This window comes from Lissotriton helveticus, chromosome 8 (assembly GCF_964261635.1).
Source record: "Lissotriton helveticus chromosome 8, aLisHel1.1, whole genome shotgun sequence".
Taxonomy (NCBI): domain Eukaryota; kingdom Metazoa; phylum Chordata; class Amphibia; order Caudata; family Salamandridae; genus Lissotriton; species Lissotriton helveticus.
Window position 1 is genome coordinate 1,620,793,829 of NC_136069.1, and position 17,899 is coordinate 1,620,811,727.

Sequence of the window (17,899 nt, forward strand, 5' to 3'; positions counted from 1 at the left end):
CAAAGCATTTAACACAAACATGTTCTTGTAATGTTGGACCCTTCTTTGTGCCTCTTCATAAAGTGGATTATTAATCATTTCTGAAAGATGAGGCTATTATTCTGCTACCCTAGAAAATAAATTAAAATATATGTGTTGAATATGTGTTTAACTTCCATTAAAATATTAACATTTTGCTAAATGAGAGATCACAATATATACACAATCAGCTCTGTTGCAAATGCATATTTTATATTTATTCCTTATTGATGGAATGTATGTCAATCATCTTCAGTTTCTTTTTCTGATACAAAATCTTCACCACCCGCTGGCGAATCTTCTTTGTCCTGACCCCGTAAATAATAGGATTCAAAGTTGGTGGCACCAAGAGGTAGATATTGGCAACTGTGATGTGAATCTCTGGAGATATGTTGTGACCAAACCGGTGTGTCAAAAAGGTGAACACTGCAGTTGTGTAAAACACTAAAATGACACAGATGTGTGAACCACAGGTGCTGAATGCCTTGCGGCTTGCTTCTTTTGAAGGCAGTCTCAGTACTGACCGTAGGATAAAAATGTATGACAGGACTGTTGACAGCAAATCGAAAGCTCCTATCAGTGAGGCCACAGTGAGACTGTACGCTTTGCTTGTGTATGTGTCTGCACAAGCTAACTTTATGATGGCCATGAATTCACAATAGGTGTGGGGGATTACATTGGTGTGACAGTAGGGTAAGCTTTTTACAAGGAATGCTTGTGGGGAGAAAAAGAGTATCCCCCTGAACACTACCACAATACCAATTTTACCTATTGTTGGATTGGTGAGGATAGCTGAGTGCCTGAGAGGATTGCAGATTGCCACATAACGGTCGAATGCCATGGCCAAGAAGAAGCCTGATTCCATAGCTGTGAAGGAATGGATGAAGAACATCTGGACCAGGCAGGCATTGAAGCTGATGTCTTGAGAATTGAACCAGAAGATACTCAACATTTTGGGCACTGCAGAGGTAGACAGAATGAGGTCAGTGATTGAAAGCATGGAAAGAAACAAAAACATAGGCTCATGAAGGCTGTGCTCCACCTTTATGATGCAGAGAATCGTCCAGTTCCCTAAGAGTGCCAGAATATACATGGAGCAGAAGGGAATGGAGATCCACCACTGGACAGGTTCTAGACCTGGAATGCCAATGAGTATGAATGAAGAGGGATGAATATTGGAAATGTTCAAGGATGATATCTGTGGAACATCTTGGCTTCTTCCCTTCAGCATTTGCTCCCTAAAAAGAAACCAAGAAATTAAAATAAGTCAACAAACATCGAGTTAAAGAGCTTGCAGATGGGTGAGTTAGTATTTCTCTTGTGATTCTCTGATCCAATATCCCCTTTCCAAGACATCCTCTTAGGTGTATAACGATAATAGTGTGTCAAAAATATCGTCTGACTCAAGTGGTGTGAAAGAAATATTAAAAAAAATCTTGGGACAAAATATTCCGGGTAGGTATTTTGTGCTTTTCAGTGCTTAATATCCTTATTACGATGTTGGTTGTGAACCCCCTTATCATAATTCGGCAGTTTCACCCTGAGAATGTGGATGCGACCACCCCATGGGTAGTTAGAAACATCAATTTTTCAACGGCAGCTTGTGCGGCTGGTAGAATAGCGCCAAAGCACTAGCTGCCATTGAAAAATGGATGTCTGTAAACATCCCTGTACCATGTGGCAAGCATGATGCAGTGCCTTTCACACGGTGTGGGGATGTTTAGGGGGGCACCATAGGTGCCCCCAAGGCCCCATTGCAGATGGCCGTGGGAATGGAGCCCACCTAGGGGTTCACAAAGTCATTTTCTGACAGTCTTTCCACGTCGGAAAGGCCGACATGGAAAGGCTGTGGGAAAGTGACATCATAATCCGACAGCGGAGCCAAAGCTGACTCTGCCATCATTATGGGATTATGGGTCATTCCGATGCTCCGACTTGCTCCTTGAGCCTGTTGGAAGGGCAGCAGAATCCTCCCACTGATTTCCCTCCGACAGTGGGTATTGTAATACTGCGTCAGAGAGACACAATCGATGTCAGGAGAAAAGCCTCCGACAAGCAGTAAGATGGCTTTCTGCCCGACATCGAAATTTGGCCCATTGTTGGTTATAATATCTACGTTGAATTTTTTAAATGTTTTATGGTATTAATATATTATTGTTAGTTGTCTGTAATTTTGATAGTAATTGTTTTTGTTTTTGCAATATGTTTAAAGTGTTGCATTTGAGTTTATTTCAATTTTTTATGAAATTGCAGATTGTTGCTTTTATAGGGGAGTAGTGTGATAAGGTATTTTAATATATATTTTAGTTTTTGTATTTTTAAAAAATGTTTTATATGTAATTAGTTAGATTATTGATTATATACATTTTTAATTTTTAAATAATGTGAACAATATTTTTCTTTCAATTGTTATTCAGTTGTTTAATTAGATTACAAGCTGTGCATTTTATAGATTAAATATTTTTTTGTAATTTTCTAATGTATTATTTTAATTGGATAATTGCATTATTAACTATGTAACTCATTCAGTATTGTGAATTAATTGATTTACCTATTTTAATCATTTATTTTATTGGCTATGATGTGTTTCTTGTTTAGTACTGTTTCAGATTTTGTGTGCAAATTTTGAGCTGTAGGATAGTAGGGTGGAAAGTGTTTTATTATGTTTAGTGTTTTCAATTGATAAATGATGTTTAAATGCGTGATTTTATTTGTATTAATGAGTCATGTTTTAAAATCTTTGTTTAATCAAATCTGAACAATATTCAATTGTTAACTGAAATTCTGGCATTTTATATTTAGTTTCACTGCATATTCTGTACACTGGGTGGAATTGGAAAATGTGTTAAAACTTATAAACTTTAAAACACAGTAGTTAACACAGTAGTGTGCAGAATACAGCATCGAGTATATGGCACTTTTAGAAGAGACTCCATATGTATCTCTTCTCAGCATCAGTCACTTTTGACTCCCACTTAACTAGGTAATAGACATTGTGTTGTCCGTGAGCAAGCCATGCAAATGCTTAACTTACAGGGTGGAATTGGGACAGAGGGGGGCTGTTGTGTTGCAGGAACAGTGGATTGCTGACTCTGCTGATTTGGAGTGAGCTACTTACCAATGTGATTGCATTGTTCATATCAGTAAATATGCACATTCACTCTGTAGAGGTGATGGCAGTGGTCTTCAAAGTCATAAGGAGCGGGTGCATTTTTTCTGGTATTTAACTCCCACCACTAGCCTCATGCTCCTGAAACGTTGAACCATTTGCTGTGTGAGCGATAAAACCTTCTGCAAAGTGAGAGCCCTTCATTTTCCCCATGCTGAAAATCTGCATCCTCTGTCCAGTACTGTGGATATAGTACTTTGATGTAGGAAACAGATCATCAAACTCAGAGAAGGAGATTGTTGTAATCTCCTCTCTATGGGACAATCCGGACCCCCCTCTCCTCCCTGTCCCAGTTGGTACTGTCCTGTCTTCTGTTTGCCAACATTCCACAGTGCACTCCAACTGACTGGAACCTGTAGTGGTGTGAAGACGAATAAAGAAGAGTTTTACGCTTATCTGGGCTTTGTCTTCATTTTAACACTGGCAACGATTCATCTTGTGGTGACGGTTCTCCACCACCCCCAACGCTTACTCCAGGTCAGCTGTTCAGTTTCTACTATATACAAGTGAGTAATCTCCCTCACTTCTACAGCCTGTTCTTCCAGCCACGCCTCTTCATCTGGATTTGCTGTGCTTTTGTTTGTGCTTTTGAGGACATCCTGGATCCGCTTCTGCCTAGTCTAGGTTCACTCACATGGCCCCAGCTGCAGTGGCAGTTGTATTCCTTGTCATTGATTGTCCTGCAGCGTCAGCTCTGGAGGAGCGTTGTATACTTATTCACAGGGGGAAGCGTCTGACTTAATATCTGCCGTCTGAGTTGATTTTTGACTTTGGACTTTGATTCATTGGAGGAGCAAGCGTGTGTGTTCATAGTGTGTGAGGCATCTGACTGAAAATCCACCATCAGCGCACACATTGAACACTGGAGTATTTTCGATGAGGTTGTGCTTCCTCATGAATTTCTCCTCTTTTTGCCTGCTCGTATTCCTTTTCAATGTGGTTCTGGTCGAGTGCTAGAGCTTGATTTGGGAGCTCTGACGCATTCATTCAGCTGATTACCGGCGCAGCTGACTAGCTCGTCAGCTGAAGAGAATTGTGATTAATTTCCGCTCTCTCCTCACTAGGTGGCAGGTTGGCTCTGCTGGTTCTTCCCTGCCTTCTAATTTGCTACCAGGCCTGAGAATCTAAGAGAGAGAATAGTAGAACTAGCTCACGTGGGTCATTTGTGGCTTAGCCTCACAAAGAACAAAATTTGCTTGGACTACTGGTGGCCAGGCATGGATGCTATGACTGAGAATGTTGTGTTTAGAGTGTAGCCCCAGTGACAAGATTTATCAAACTTGCAAACCACCACTGTCCCCAGTTGAGGTTCCGAACAGGCCTTGGACCAAATTGGCCCTTGACATTATTGGTTCTCTAAACATGAAAAGTTTAAATGAACGGTTCATTTTAGTATTAGTGGACTACCACACTCGTTGGGTGATGTATAAATGTGTACATCAGATTGACACGAAAGTACTCACACAATTCTTTGAAGGGGGTTTTTGTGATGAGGTGCAATTCACTTCCGAAAACATGAAAGACTTTCTGGCATACAGGGGCATCAACCATCACAAGACAGCATTGTATTGTCCCCGTGCAAATGGGCTTGTAGAGCGGATCAACCGTATGGTCAAAGAATGCCTTCAGAGGGCATACGTTATGGGGACACCGGTCAACTCTTCCTTGATGGAAACTATTTGGGCATATCGCTCCACTCCTAATAGTGTAACAGGAATTTCCTTTTTCACCTCTCTCAGATGGAGGGTCCCTAAATCAAGACTGTCTCCTCCAGGGTTAAAAAGGAACAACACATGTGTGGTCAACCACAGTGAAATTTCAAGAAGGTTGAACAAACACCAGACCAAATCCAAAGACAGATATGACCAAACCAAGCACGTCAAATCCCAATTGTTCAAAGAAGGAGAATGGGTCCATGTGGACCTTCCCAAACCATGCAGAAGAGAAGCGTCCAGGTGCTCAGAGCCTTACAGAATATCCAAAGTGGGAAAAAATGTGGTCCAACTTGAAAATGGACAAACCTGGAGCATGGACGGAATCATTCACCACAATGAAGGGGATGACGCTGACCTCAGCTCTAGCCCTGGGAGAGAATCAGTCTTGCCCATACCCAGGAGATCCTTGAGAGCCAAGTCCGCTCCTGTGTGGGTCAAGGATTACTGTGTAAAGTGAATGTTTTGTGCATTTTACTTTGCTTTCTGCTTTTCTCCCCGCTCTGTTTCCAGACTCTCTTTCTCTCCTCCTCCTTTCCCTCTTTCCCTTCTTTCTTCATCAGGGAGAGTGAAGGAGTTCACCTGCAGTCTCAAATGAGTTCACGTAGCATTTTCAGTGCATCCATCTTCATACCTAGATTATTCACAACACTTAACAGCCTTTCTACTAGGGATTTATAATGAGCTTTTTCTATATTTGAACGTTTTAGCCCTGCACCTGCCATTTTCAAGCGAGAACATAAGGCTGGATACTTTTCAAAACTGCAGTGACAGTCCAATAGCTTAATGTAACCATCCTTGTATGAAGCCCTCTGTTTTTGGCTTTCAGCAGGACAGCAAATTCTTCGGCAGAGGTGTTTTACTTTTGGATTTTTGCGAAATCTGGTAAAGATAGTAAACTATGTCAATAAATGCCTTGAAGTTGTGAGCTCCTGTCCTCTTCCAATACCTAGGGGACTGCGATCTCAAACCTGTGGTTGCAGTAGTGCCATGCTACAAGAGTTGCTTTACAAGTGTTTATATTCAGAATACTACGACTCCAGACGCCCAGTTCACGGTTGCATAAGCACCATCAATTGGTATTTTCTGCAATTCAAGCAAATGGAAGAACAAAGCCAAAAGGCTCAGACTCCTCCCAGAACACTGACCTAATGCACACAGCCATAGAAAACGTATGGGGCATATTTATAATTGTTGTTGCTTCACACTTGCATCACACAAGAGTGCGCAATGGTGACACAACACTAACGTCAGATTTATCAAGCCACACAAGGCGTGATGAATCTAGAAGAACATAACACTCTGCAACGTGACTCGCTGCCTTGCATTACCCTGCTCCAGGGAGGTGTTCCATGAGTGGATTCGCCTCATCCTTCCCGGGATTCAGGCACATTCTCAGATTTACCATTAGTGGTAGACCTAAGAATGCATCAAAATGCTATGCCTTTCTGGGTGAGACATAAAGAGGAAAAATATATTTCTCCTTGTTTTTAACATTATGCTGAACACATAGGAAGAGGAAAATGCATGAGTGGATTGTTTTTTGTTCAGGAAGGTTCCCTGCTTACAACCAAGACACACTTCCACAATGGTACAAGGATGCCTGTGTTGACGCTAGGCATCACATTGTGTGCATTTGCAAGGTCAGGACAGGAATGAGCCATATAATGTTAAATTCTGAGCATTCATGCTCTTTCACTTTCATGCATCACAGCAAGTTGGCTTGCTGCATTTGTTGTGATTCTATCTAGGACCCTAATTCGATATCCCCGATTTATGCCCTTATATGGTTATGACAAATAATATCCTTATAAAGACATAAGAATCATATCCATATTTAGTAAGAGCCAAGGCAGTCCAAATACGGCAAGGCTACTCCCATAGACTCCTAGAAAGTACAACGCGTTCTTTAAACAAACCAAGCCTCCAGCAGCCCGGGAAATCCCCCTGCTTTTGTTTTGATTTGCACAAAAACTCCTGGAGTCCAGAAAGAACTGTTAGTTCTTAGTGACGACTTATGTCCAACCTTACATCAAACTCGGCACCTTTCAGGTATAAATATACCAACGTTGCCTTAAGCAAACATACGGTGGTTTGGAGCAGAGCGGCTATCTACTTGCCCGAAGCCCAGCTGATGCGAGAGCCGAAGGAAGCCGACCCTCCCATTTGATGCACTGAGAGAGACGCTGTCTTTTTCTCCAGCCGAGAAAATCCAGCTCTGGTGTTTCCAGTCACCCTTGCGGGTTGCTGGGAGATCGAGTCCTGAGAGAGAGATACAAGACCTCCTTCATTCTAGAACCAAGGTACAGAGCTGATTAAACCCTTAAGAGAAATCTTGATTCAGATTCTTGGCAAAAAACCAACTGAACTTAAACTTCAACTTACTTACTCCTTCCCACGTATTAGGCTTAGGTCAGGTACACCAGGGTAGGCGTACCTTAGAAGCACCAGTTGAGTAAGTTAGTCAATGTTTTTATGTATGTCTATATTTTATCCGTTTTAAAGTGTCATATGGCTAAGAAACCATATCAATGCTATTACAGTATTATTTCATAATACTCCTTTTACTGTACGCACTTTACTTCATGATAAGTATTGCAATTGTGGCAATTCATTTCTCTTGCATGAGAAAGAGGACTGCTCAATAAATAACACCTTTTATTGGAAACGACCGTCTCTCTATTTCTCTGCACTCTGGTGAAACTAAGCATGCAAGATTGAGTGAAATAGCTGTCTATTGTTTTCACACGACTCTAGAGATATACTCTTTATTCTGAGGGAGCAAAGTTGTCATGTTTATGCGGTTGTCAGAAACTAATCCCTTCTTGTCTAAATCAGGAGAGTTAACTCTTTCCTGAACATTCGAGAAAGTTTCTAGTGACCACTGAGCTAGCTGGCAAAACGAATTAAGTCTAATATAGTCAGTAGAGACCTAGATGACCTCAGTCCTACGTCTAAACTGCTGTTTATATTATTCCAATGCGCAGAGCCTATTGGGAATATAGGAACTACACTACATGGCGCCCAACGTTTGGTAAGGCGATAATCTAACGCAAGACATTAAAGTAACTGAGTCGTGCAGTTTTTCACACAGACCCATTTTTCCGTAAAAACTCCAAAAGACGTCTGGAGTGGGTAAAAGGTTAATATCCGCCGGAACTTAGTAGTAAGAGATTCCTATGTATAGTTTTTGGTTTAGTCAACGTTGAAGGATACAGTGTTCCAAAATATTGTGCACCTAATCTTTGTTTCCTTGAAACTTGCTCTGCAACAAAACTTCCTGTCAGAAAAATGTCGGATAGTGAAGAGGAAAGGGAGAGAGCTAAATTAGCAACTCAACTCTTAGCGGATGACACAAGTCTCCAAGAAAATGACCCGAATGCTATAATCATTCCGGTAAATGTAAGAAAAACTATAACTAAAAAACGTATAGAAAATGGAGTATCATCAAGAGGTGGTACAGTCATATTCGTGGTGGAGGCACATGAATATCGGCAGACAGAGGTATTCTATTCATGGATACAGTTTCCAGCAGCACACGCTGTGACACACAAATTCCACTATTACAAAATAGAGGAACCTCCGGATGAATACGCTCCTTTCGAGGACGTTAAAATCCCACTAACTTACCAAGAGCACATGCTCTGGTTTAAAGGCGCCCTAAAACATCAAAATCACATCACCAGGCTCGGTCCACTAGGTAGACCAGGAGCCACGTGTCCGATTCTAGCCAGCTACACACCACATCCAGACATTGAAAAAATGTCAGACTGGGAACTTTTAGCTCAGCTAAAACTACGAATTAAAATACATAGACAATTGGTCCAATATGTCATGCGGACATCAACATTCCAACCAGCAATAATAATTCCACAGACCACCCCTCACCAGGGGAACACAAATAAATTCACACCACAGAATATACAATCAGCCATTGGCAAAATACCCGCAAAAAGAGAACAAATTCCATTCTGGTTAGCTCAAAAAATCACTCAGATAGAGACAGTATTTCCTGATACTACACCTCATGAGAAACACAGAATTCTGACTATCTGCCTTCCAATGGGGCTCGCACCACATGTGGAGGGCTGTGACACTTGGGGCACAGTCTTTGCTTCAATATACACAAAAACACATGGTGGTCCGTCTATGGCGATAATACCAGATGTGCTAAGACAGATTCAAAATGAATATGGTCCAGAACCTGCTTTAACTCTGGGTATGAAATTACTGCAAGACTTCAAGCAGGTCTCGGCTATATTATTAGCCAACATAAAAGGAGAAGTAGCATCTGTGGCGATCCGCCAGAAATTGAAAGAAATAGATATAGCAGAACAACCTTTTGAACTTGCCAGAATCATAGAAAAATCCTATGAAGAACTAGGTAGAGATAGTTTGGGTGGGAAACTAGCAAAATCCCAACTAACTGAAAATCTTGAAAAAACATTTATTAAAAATAATCTAAACACTCCAAAAAAGAGTTGGTATGGTAATAAAGAATCCACTCCCAGAGAAAAACGATTCCAGTCCAGAGGAAGGTCTCCTCAACGGAGAGATAGATCTCCAGAACGAGGAGACAAGTCTCCCCAGAGGGAGCCCTCTGAGAAAAGATACAACCTTAGAGATAGGAATAAATTGAGAAAACCTGATAGATATCAAGATATTGATACACGTCCCTCTCGATCTTTTCAGACTTCCTTGGAGAAATCGGAAAGAAGAGGACGGTCAGAACACAAAGAAGAGCACGTCAAGTCCAAAGACAAGGAACCTGCTCATCAAAGTAAAAAATTACAATTTCCAAAGAAGAAGGTAGCTAGTATTAAAATAAAACATGCCGAGGATTCTGAGGACACAACTGAAAAACAGAGAGTGGGCCCAGACAATGCTAGACAGCGCAGCAGAAGTGACCATCGCTCGCAAGAACCGGAATCTTCTGGAGACAGTGGACATGAATGAATACATTCAGGTGGAAACTGCAGACACCAGGGTTAGCAAACCCCATAAATTATACGAAATAACATTGCATATAGAGGGGGACAAAACTAGGAAAGTAAAGGGTCTCTTTTGGGATAACGTTTCCAAAGGCTATGACATCCTGTTAGCTGAGAAAGACTGGCCACCAGAGTTTGTCAGGGAGTGCCCTCATGGCGAGGAAATTATTATGCCTGCCTTCTCAAATCATATTCCAATTCATAAAAAATATACATTTACAAGAAAATGGGCAGTGGCCCAAGCTCCTGCATTATATAAAATCATGTAGGATGGGATGAGGATTCTCCTCCTCACAAAATCCAGTTAAAAAATCAACCAACTGCACAAAGACAGTACCCAGTTAAACAAGAAGCTAAAAAACAAGTCAGGGAGATCTTAGATCAACTTGAATATCAGGTGGGATTGAAACATGCACCTCACAAATGAACAATCCTTTGTTTCCTGTCTCCAAGCCAGACGATTCATATCGTCTAGTTTTGGACTACTAACACTTAAACTCCTGTTGCAAGACATTTGCAGTACAAAACTCACACAGTGCAGCACTAATGAATAACATTGTGCGCAAAAAATATAAAACGACATTAGATATTTCTAATGGATTCTTTTGTCAAAACATAGCACCTGAAAGCAGGTATTTGACCGCTTTCTCAATAATGGGGTCACAAAAACAATTCTTTCGACTCCCACAGGGATTCAAGAACAGCCCAGGAATATTCTCAGCAAGGGTAACAGAGTTACTTCAAATATATGATGATGAGGCATTATCCTATATCGATGACATCTATCTCACAGATAATGACCTGGAGACTCACTTAAAAAGAGTGAACACCATAATACTTGGGTTCGCAGCAAGAATTGCTCATCTAACTGTCCTATTTTTAGGATATGAATTATCAAGTGAAGGCAAAAGCCTAGCAGACAACTTCGTAGAGAAGTGTGCTGTACTCCAAGCTCCAAAAACGCTGAAGAATTTACAATCAATACTAGGTTTCCTGAATTTCGGAAGAACATACATTCTAAATTATGCAGAGAGGGTTAAACCTCTCTATGAATTAATAAAACCTGATTTCAAACAAATCAATTGGACTCAGAAACACACAGAAATTTTAAGATCATTACAAACAGACATGTGAGCTAAAACAAAATTGCAAACACGCGAAAACGTACGCAACCTTGTAATCCGAGTCATCCCAGGAAGATGCGGATTCACGTACCTGAGCTCTAATGAGGGAGAAACTGTACCAATAGCTTACAAATCACACTTGTACACACAAGCTGAAATGAAATTCAGTTCTACTGAAAAGATTATAACTGCGGTTCAAACTGCTGTAGCAAAAGAAAGAGCCCTGGCACAAGGTAAACGAATAATAATCGTTACACCAATACCTGCCCTAGAAGCAGTAACAAGAGCAAGCTTTCCAAATGCTAAAGCACTACATCCGAGATGGATACAGTGGGTTAATTCTCTTGCTGCATCAGACGTAGTATACGTATTTGATCCAAATTTAAAAACACAAGAATTTCTCCAATATGATTATATGAATGTCCTCTGCCGAGCGAAATCCTGCCTCTAGAACATTACGGCTGTATAATATATACAGACGGTTCAGCACAGCCCGCAGTTGGCGGTAAACAAGCTTACAGTGCTGCATGTGCGATTGTTAAAGGTCGTTGGCACGAAGGAAAATTTAGACCATTGGTCACAAAAACCCAATCTCTAGGAGATTGTACAGCTCTGCGAGCTGAACTACTAGCATTTAAGATGGTGCTTGAAAATACCGATCGCGAATTCCCCACACTAATAGTGTGCGATTCATATTACTGCGTTCAGTCTTATAATGAATACTTGCAGAACTGGGTTCAAAACGGCTTCAAAGATGCAAAAGGTGGCACAATCAAGCATGAAACACTTTGGGAACAAGTAGTTCTTTTACAGAAAGAACTACAAAAGACTCACGTGATACATATACTGAGTCATCAACGTGATGGCGTTCACGATGCGGGGAATTCATTGGCTGATGAAGCCGCGAAGGCAGCTGTGCAAACGGCTTCCGTAGCTGCTATCACCCGGTCAAAAACAAAAATAGACAGCGATATAATGCAAGCTGTCAGTGCTTCAGTAAAAAATGATAGAAAAACACTCCCGAAAGGCTTTCCAGTAAAGTACTCTTACATAACTGATGCGAATAATGTTCCTTTTGCTCAAATCCCTGGAGTGGGGGATAGGGCATTTCCAAACATGGAACACAGGTTAGGACTAATTTTAGCGGCACACGAAGGGCTCGCTTCTGCACACGCTGGTGTTTCCGCCACAGTATCATTATTAAAACAGAGATATTGGTGGCCGCGCATGAGAAAACAAACTAGGAACTATATTCTAGAATGTGAAATATGCCAAAGAATGAAAGTATCAACAGTGAAACGACCAGCACAGACGCCCCTTCTAATCTCAGAAAACCATTAGCGTGTGTTTACCTGGACCACTGTGGTCCCTTACAAAGCGATGGCAACTATAAATATATCATGGTCGCACTGGATTCCTGCACGAGATTCATTTGGATGTGGCCCCAGCGCTCGGCTGACGCCAGAACTGTTATAAAAGATTTGCGAGTCTTTATCGGCACATACGCAATTGGCATGCTACATTCTGACCAGGGTCCTGCGTTCAGCTCTCGAGCTTACAAGGAGGCCATTGCCAGCATGGGCATTGCATTGCGGTACTCTTCTCCCTTCCATCCTGAGGGAAATGCGGTAGTGGGAAGAAAAAACCGTGACATAAAGCAATCTATAACGGCGAGGGTATTAGGTTCGGGTGATGGGTGGGTCAAACATCTAACAAGTCTCCAACGTAGTCTTAACAATCTGCCAAGAAATTCTCTAAAAGGTATCACTCCTTACGAACTATTGTTCGGAACTAGAATGCAAATCCAGGACTTAGATTGTCAGACTTCAGTGGTGAATGAAAAAGCCTTTGATTTCAAAGACCGTTTGGCTGTTTTACAGGACTTAAATGAAACAAGAAGAAGTCTAAGTAACATAAAGTTAAAGCCAACGACCACTGAAGAAAAACCACCTGTCCCAGCAAGACCTGTCTGGATTCCAAAGATTGGGGATCTAGTCAGAGAGAAGATCGCGGTGAAGAAGGAATTTGGGCCTTCTTACAGAAAAGCAGTACCTGTCTTAGCTGTCAGCGGAACAAGATCAGTAGTACTACCGCCCCTTGCTGGTAAAAAGGAGAACAGAGTTGTATCCATCGACCTGGTAAAACCACAATCATGTGGCCAATAATAAGTAGTAGGCCCAGTGAACTCCCAAGACATAGTAGAAGACCAAATCTTGCTACAATCCAAGAGGTTCAAACTGAAAGACTAATCACATTTGATAAACCTGCAGTGAATAAAAAAGGACTATGCAACAAAGCCATGGAACTTGTGCCTCTTGAAACCCAAATTGCAACAGTTCGTCAGGAAACAGTTGGTCAGGAAACACCTGTCCACAACGATGTAGCCTCAGACTATGCTAATGAAACAAAGAAAGATCCAAAAGCAAATGAAAATCCGGAAGCAATTCCAACAATTGACAGAACTGCATCTGGCTACTTCATTAATTTCGATGACTTTTCTGAAGATCCAAGCGAGCATGAAGAAACGTCAGTAACAAAAACTTTCAAAGAAAAAATGACTGAACTTTTTCACCAACTTAAAGAAACATATCTGATTTCACCATGGATTGAATTTTGGATTGTGTTAGGTGTGCTTTTCCTCCTACTTTGGCTCATCATGGTTTTATGTTTGGGTAGATTTATTGATGGAAAATATAGTACAATGGACACAGCAAGTCAGAACATTAACTTGGTCCTAAAGCCTCACAGATCCTCTCACATCGAGAAAAGAGAACTGTCATCAGTGAACATCACAGCCAATCCAATACCCGGTGGGGTAGCATGGGACAAAACGGAATATGAAATCTATGGCCCGATTGAGCTCTTGAAATATCCACACCAGTTTAAGGTTTCCTTAAGTGACTTTGTGACACCAAGTACTTTCTCTGATGATTGGGACTTTGAAAATATTAATAATATGATGTCAGATTTAGTAATGTCAGCTAAATTCACAGAACATGATTATTTGCAGGGTTCATCGAACTATGAAGAAATGTACTGTTTTAACCACTATGGCCATCACTATTTGCATAAATCTGCACAACCTAGACATGTTTTTAATTATAATTAATGGGAACATTGTCCAACTCCGCCAAAAGGCAGCTCAAAAACATTTCAATGAGAAATTCCAATAATTCTTAGGGTTTAACAACAGTGATCCAGAAACGTTTTATTTCAAAATGTTAAATAAGACAGGAATGAAAACAATGTTGACAAATACTAAATTGATTTATTCTTAAAAATTTAATGACAAAATGTCTACATTTGGTTTTGAATTTTGGAAAAACAACATTGAAACAAAAACCATCTGGGGTTCAAAAGACTGGCAGGTACAAGGTCTAGAAGCATTATTTAGAGCCTGCATGATCCAAGAACAGATAATATTCCTGAATGACACAATTCAGCAAACAACCTGTCTTGGTTTAGCCAAGATAAAAGACTTAAATAAACCGTCTATTCCGAAGCCCATACCTGATAGTAATAGCACTACAGATGTGGAGATAGACGTATCCCATATTTTACACCAAAACAGAACAAATCCTGATTGGAAAAAATGGTTGATCTGGCCCACTGACACTAATAACTGTCAAGATAGATTCCTGAACAAAACACAGGGGTTCAACAAGAACAGGCCAGACCCAAGATACTCCCAGAGACAACATCCAGGGATAGTTACAACATACAGTGTAGGGAAACTATGACTTGAGTGGCTACAGAAATCCACCCTGGCTGAAATTAAGCAACACTTGACTTTACTTAAAGACGGTGCTGACTTGCGAGATTTCAAACTGGGACCTCGCAAACAGCGTCAAAAACGTTTCATATACGCCGGTATATACGCTGCTTACAACGAAGCTTGGAAAGTAACACAAATTGAAAATGCAGAAAAAATACGAGAAATTGATCGTATTCATTTGGTAAAATCACTTTCTGTAGTGGACAATGGGTTAACGACTCTGTCCTCCAGAATATATTCACTGAACAGCATTGTATCATCTGCTATTGATATAATAGAGCAGGACTTGCTAATGTTACAACATGGTCAGTCCCAATTACGTTCTATTGTACAACTTGGCTGGACGTTGCAAAATCTGCGTTCAGGCTACGTGCCATGGCGTCTAATTAACATAACGTCATTATTCTCTATCTTTAACCGTACTGAAAAACAAATCAGTTTGGCACAAAAAGGAGCAGAGTATATGATTCTGAGCATTGAAAAACTTGAGAGATTACCATTGACAATGTCAGAGAGACCTGTCATTGAATGGATAATACACGGAACAATTACAATTCCGATAACAACTTTCCAGTTTAAGTATTGCCAAAAATATATACCAGCAGGCCTGTATGAAAGGTTGGGTAAAGGATACATCAAGTCAACATGGAATTTACCTTATACACACAAATGTTATAGTGAAGGGAAAAAAGAGGTATTCCTCAGTGGTATTAATTGTAAAAAATCACTAAGCGGTACACTTCTGTGTCAAGGTATTAACTTGCATGGAGCCTGCGAAGGGTCATCAAATAGCCTTTCATGTCACCTGCATGGCACTCCTGCAACACAGATAGAGCCATTTTTCGGACAGCTTTCCAACGGCAGTTATGTTCTATTAAATGACCACAGCTGTTGTGGCATGGTGCCAGGAAAAGCCTATCTCGTGAGCGTTACTTCCATGGTCACTTGCTGTATGCAAGTATTGTATCCAAACAGCAATCCAGACATGGAGGCGGCAATATGGCCTTCTTTGAATATCTCTTCTATTCGAATTGATACTTTAAGCAGAATGAAGTCTATTCTTTTACAGACAACTGTGCCTTTAACCTTGTCCAAAGAGACGTATGATTTGCAAGTTGCAAGGACAGCAGCAGAGATACATTCCCTATTATCAACAAATTGCCCCGTCCATTTCTTAGACGTGTTAGGTCAAATCTTAAACATGTCTGATACCAGTGGCATCGAACATGTGTTTAAGACAATTTTTTCGGGACTGTTAGCACCCTTTGAAACAGTTCTGGGCATTTTTACGAATTTTGTCCATTCCTTTTTCGGCGGCCTGCCTCTTCTTTTGGGACTCGTAGCAGGAATTTTATTTTTGATCCATCTGCTCCGATATGGCAAGCCAAGCCACAGACAAAACTCCAGCTACGAATGGAGAAAAGATTTTAGCAATGCGCTACAGAGACCGCATCACTAATTCCTCGGATTAGCCCGGCTAAGAGATCTGAGTACCACTTGGTTTCTTTCATTCAGACCAATCTGGCAAGATTGCATCTTACCTGTGCTTCGATGTCTGCTATGCGGAGAAGAATGCGTGTTGGACGTCTGTCTTACACTACCATCAGCTGTACCAATGGATATCGATGATAGCAATCATTCTCACATATGCACAATTTCAGCATTTTCGAACTTGGTCGAACTTTCACCTGATATTGTAGACCAATTTTTCGCAAGTCTGTCTGATATGATGTTCTCTCCTAACAACGAGAATAACTTTTAAAACAACGAGCACACAGCGTTCCCTGAACTCTGAATTCGGCCTTCAGTTAGATAATCAAATCTACTGAAAATAATTGGAACTATTTTTCCCCTGAAAGCAAAATAATTTTTTCCATTTCCAAAATATTTACCTTTTTCTCTGGCACATGGTACTCTGCTTAAAGTAGAACTATTCTTAGAGAACAGAGCTTCTATTTTAGAGATACTAGAGACAATATTTTACCTCAGCCTCTAGCACATGTACAGTATTCTATAAATATGTGATGAAATGGTCTTGACCTTCTTTTCTGTATTCAGAGCCATTTCATGTGTAATTTTCGCAAGTCATTCAGCCAATATTTATATATGCATTTCCTGAATGATAACACTGCTTAAAAAGCGTACAGTTTAAAATACTCATTTTTCGTGTATATACCATACACCATTTCAAATGCAATTTATGTATTTTGGGGTGGGTTGGAAAACACATGCATCGTTATATGTTTAATATTGCTTAGTATTTAGTAATGATGGACATTAATATGTGGAGTGGGTGTTGTGATTCTATCTAGGACCCTAATTCGATATTCCCGATGTATGCCCTTATATGGTTATAACAAATAATATCCTTATAAAGGCATAAAAATCATATCCATATTTGGTAATAGCCAATGCAGTCCAAATACGGCAAGGCTACTCCCATAGACTCCTAGAAAGTACAACACGTTCTTTAAACAAACCAAGCCTCCAGCAGCCCGGGAAATCCCCCTGCTTTTGTTTTGATTTGCACAAGAACTCCTGGAGTCCAGAAAGAACTGTTAGTTCTTAGTGACGTCTTATGTCCAACCTTAGGTCAAACTCGGCACCTTTCAGGTATAAATATACCAACGTTGCCTTAAGCAAACACACGGTGGTTTGGAGCAGAGCGGCTATCTACTTGCCCGAAGCCCAGCTGATGCGAGAGCCGAAGGAAGCCGACCCTCCCATTTGACGCACTGAGAGAGACGCTGTCTTTTTCTCCAGCCGAGAAAATCCAGCTCCAGTGTTTCCAGTCACCCTTGCGGGTTGCTGGAGATCGAGTCCTGAGAGAGAGATACAAGACCTCCTTCATTCTAGAACCAAGGTACGGAGCTGATTAAACCCTTAAGAGAATTCTTGATTCAGATTCTTGGTAAAAAACCAACTTAACTTAAACTGCAACTTACTTACTCCTTCCCACGTATTAGGCTTAGGTCAGGTACACCGGGGTAGGCGTATCTTAGAAGCACCAGTTGAGTACGTTAGTCAATGTTTTTATGTATGTATATATTTTATCCGTTTTAAAGTATCATATGGCTAAGAAACCATATCAATGCTTTTACAGTATTATT

At 40.7% G+C, this 17,899-nt stretch overlaps 1 protein-coding gene and 2 pseudogenes across 1 annotated transcript; all 3 read right to left on the reverse strand.

Moving 5' to 3' along the window:
- Nucleotides 1-235: 235 nt before the first annotated feature.
- LOC144774018 (olfactory receptor 52E4-like) lies at nucleotides 236-4,738 on the reverse strand. The gene is made up of 3 exons (XM_078659057.1): nucleotides 4,651-4,738; nucleotides 4,124-4,210; nucleotides 236-1,179 (listed from the first exon to the last, which is right to left on the reverse strand). Exons 1-3 carry the CDS (start codon nucleotides 4,736-4,738, stop codon nucleotides 236-238), a joined length of 1,119 nt encoding a protein of 372 aa, XP_078515183.1.
- Nucleotides 2,939-4,083, reverse strand: LOC144773255 (uncharacterized; annotated as a pseudogene).
- A 635-nt stretch (nucleotides 4,739-5,373) lies between the features above and the next one.
- Nucleotides 5,374-7,999, reverse strand: LOC144774019 (uncharacterized; annotated as a pseudogene).
- Nucleotides 8,000-17,899: the final 9,900 nt, after the last annotated feature.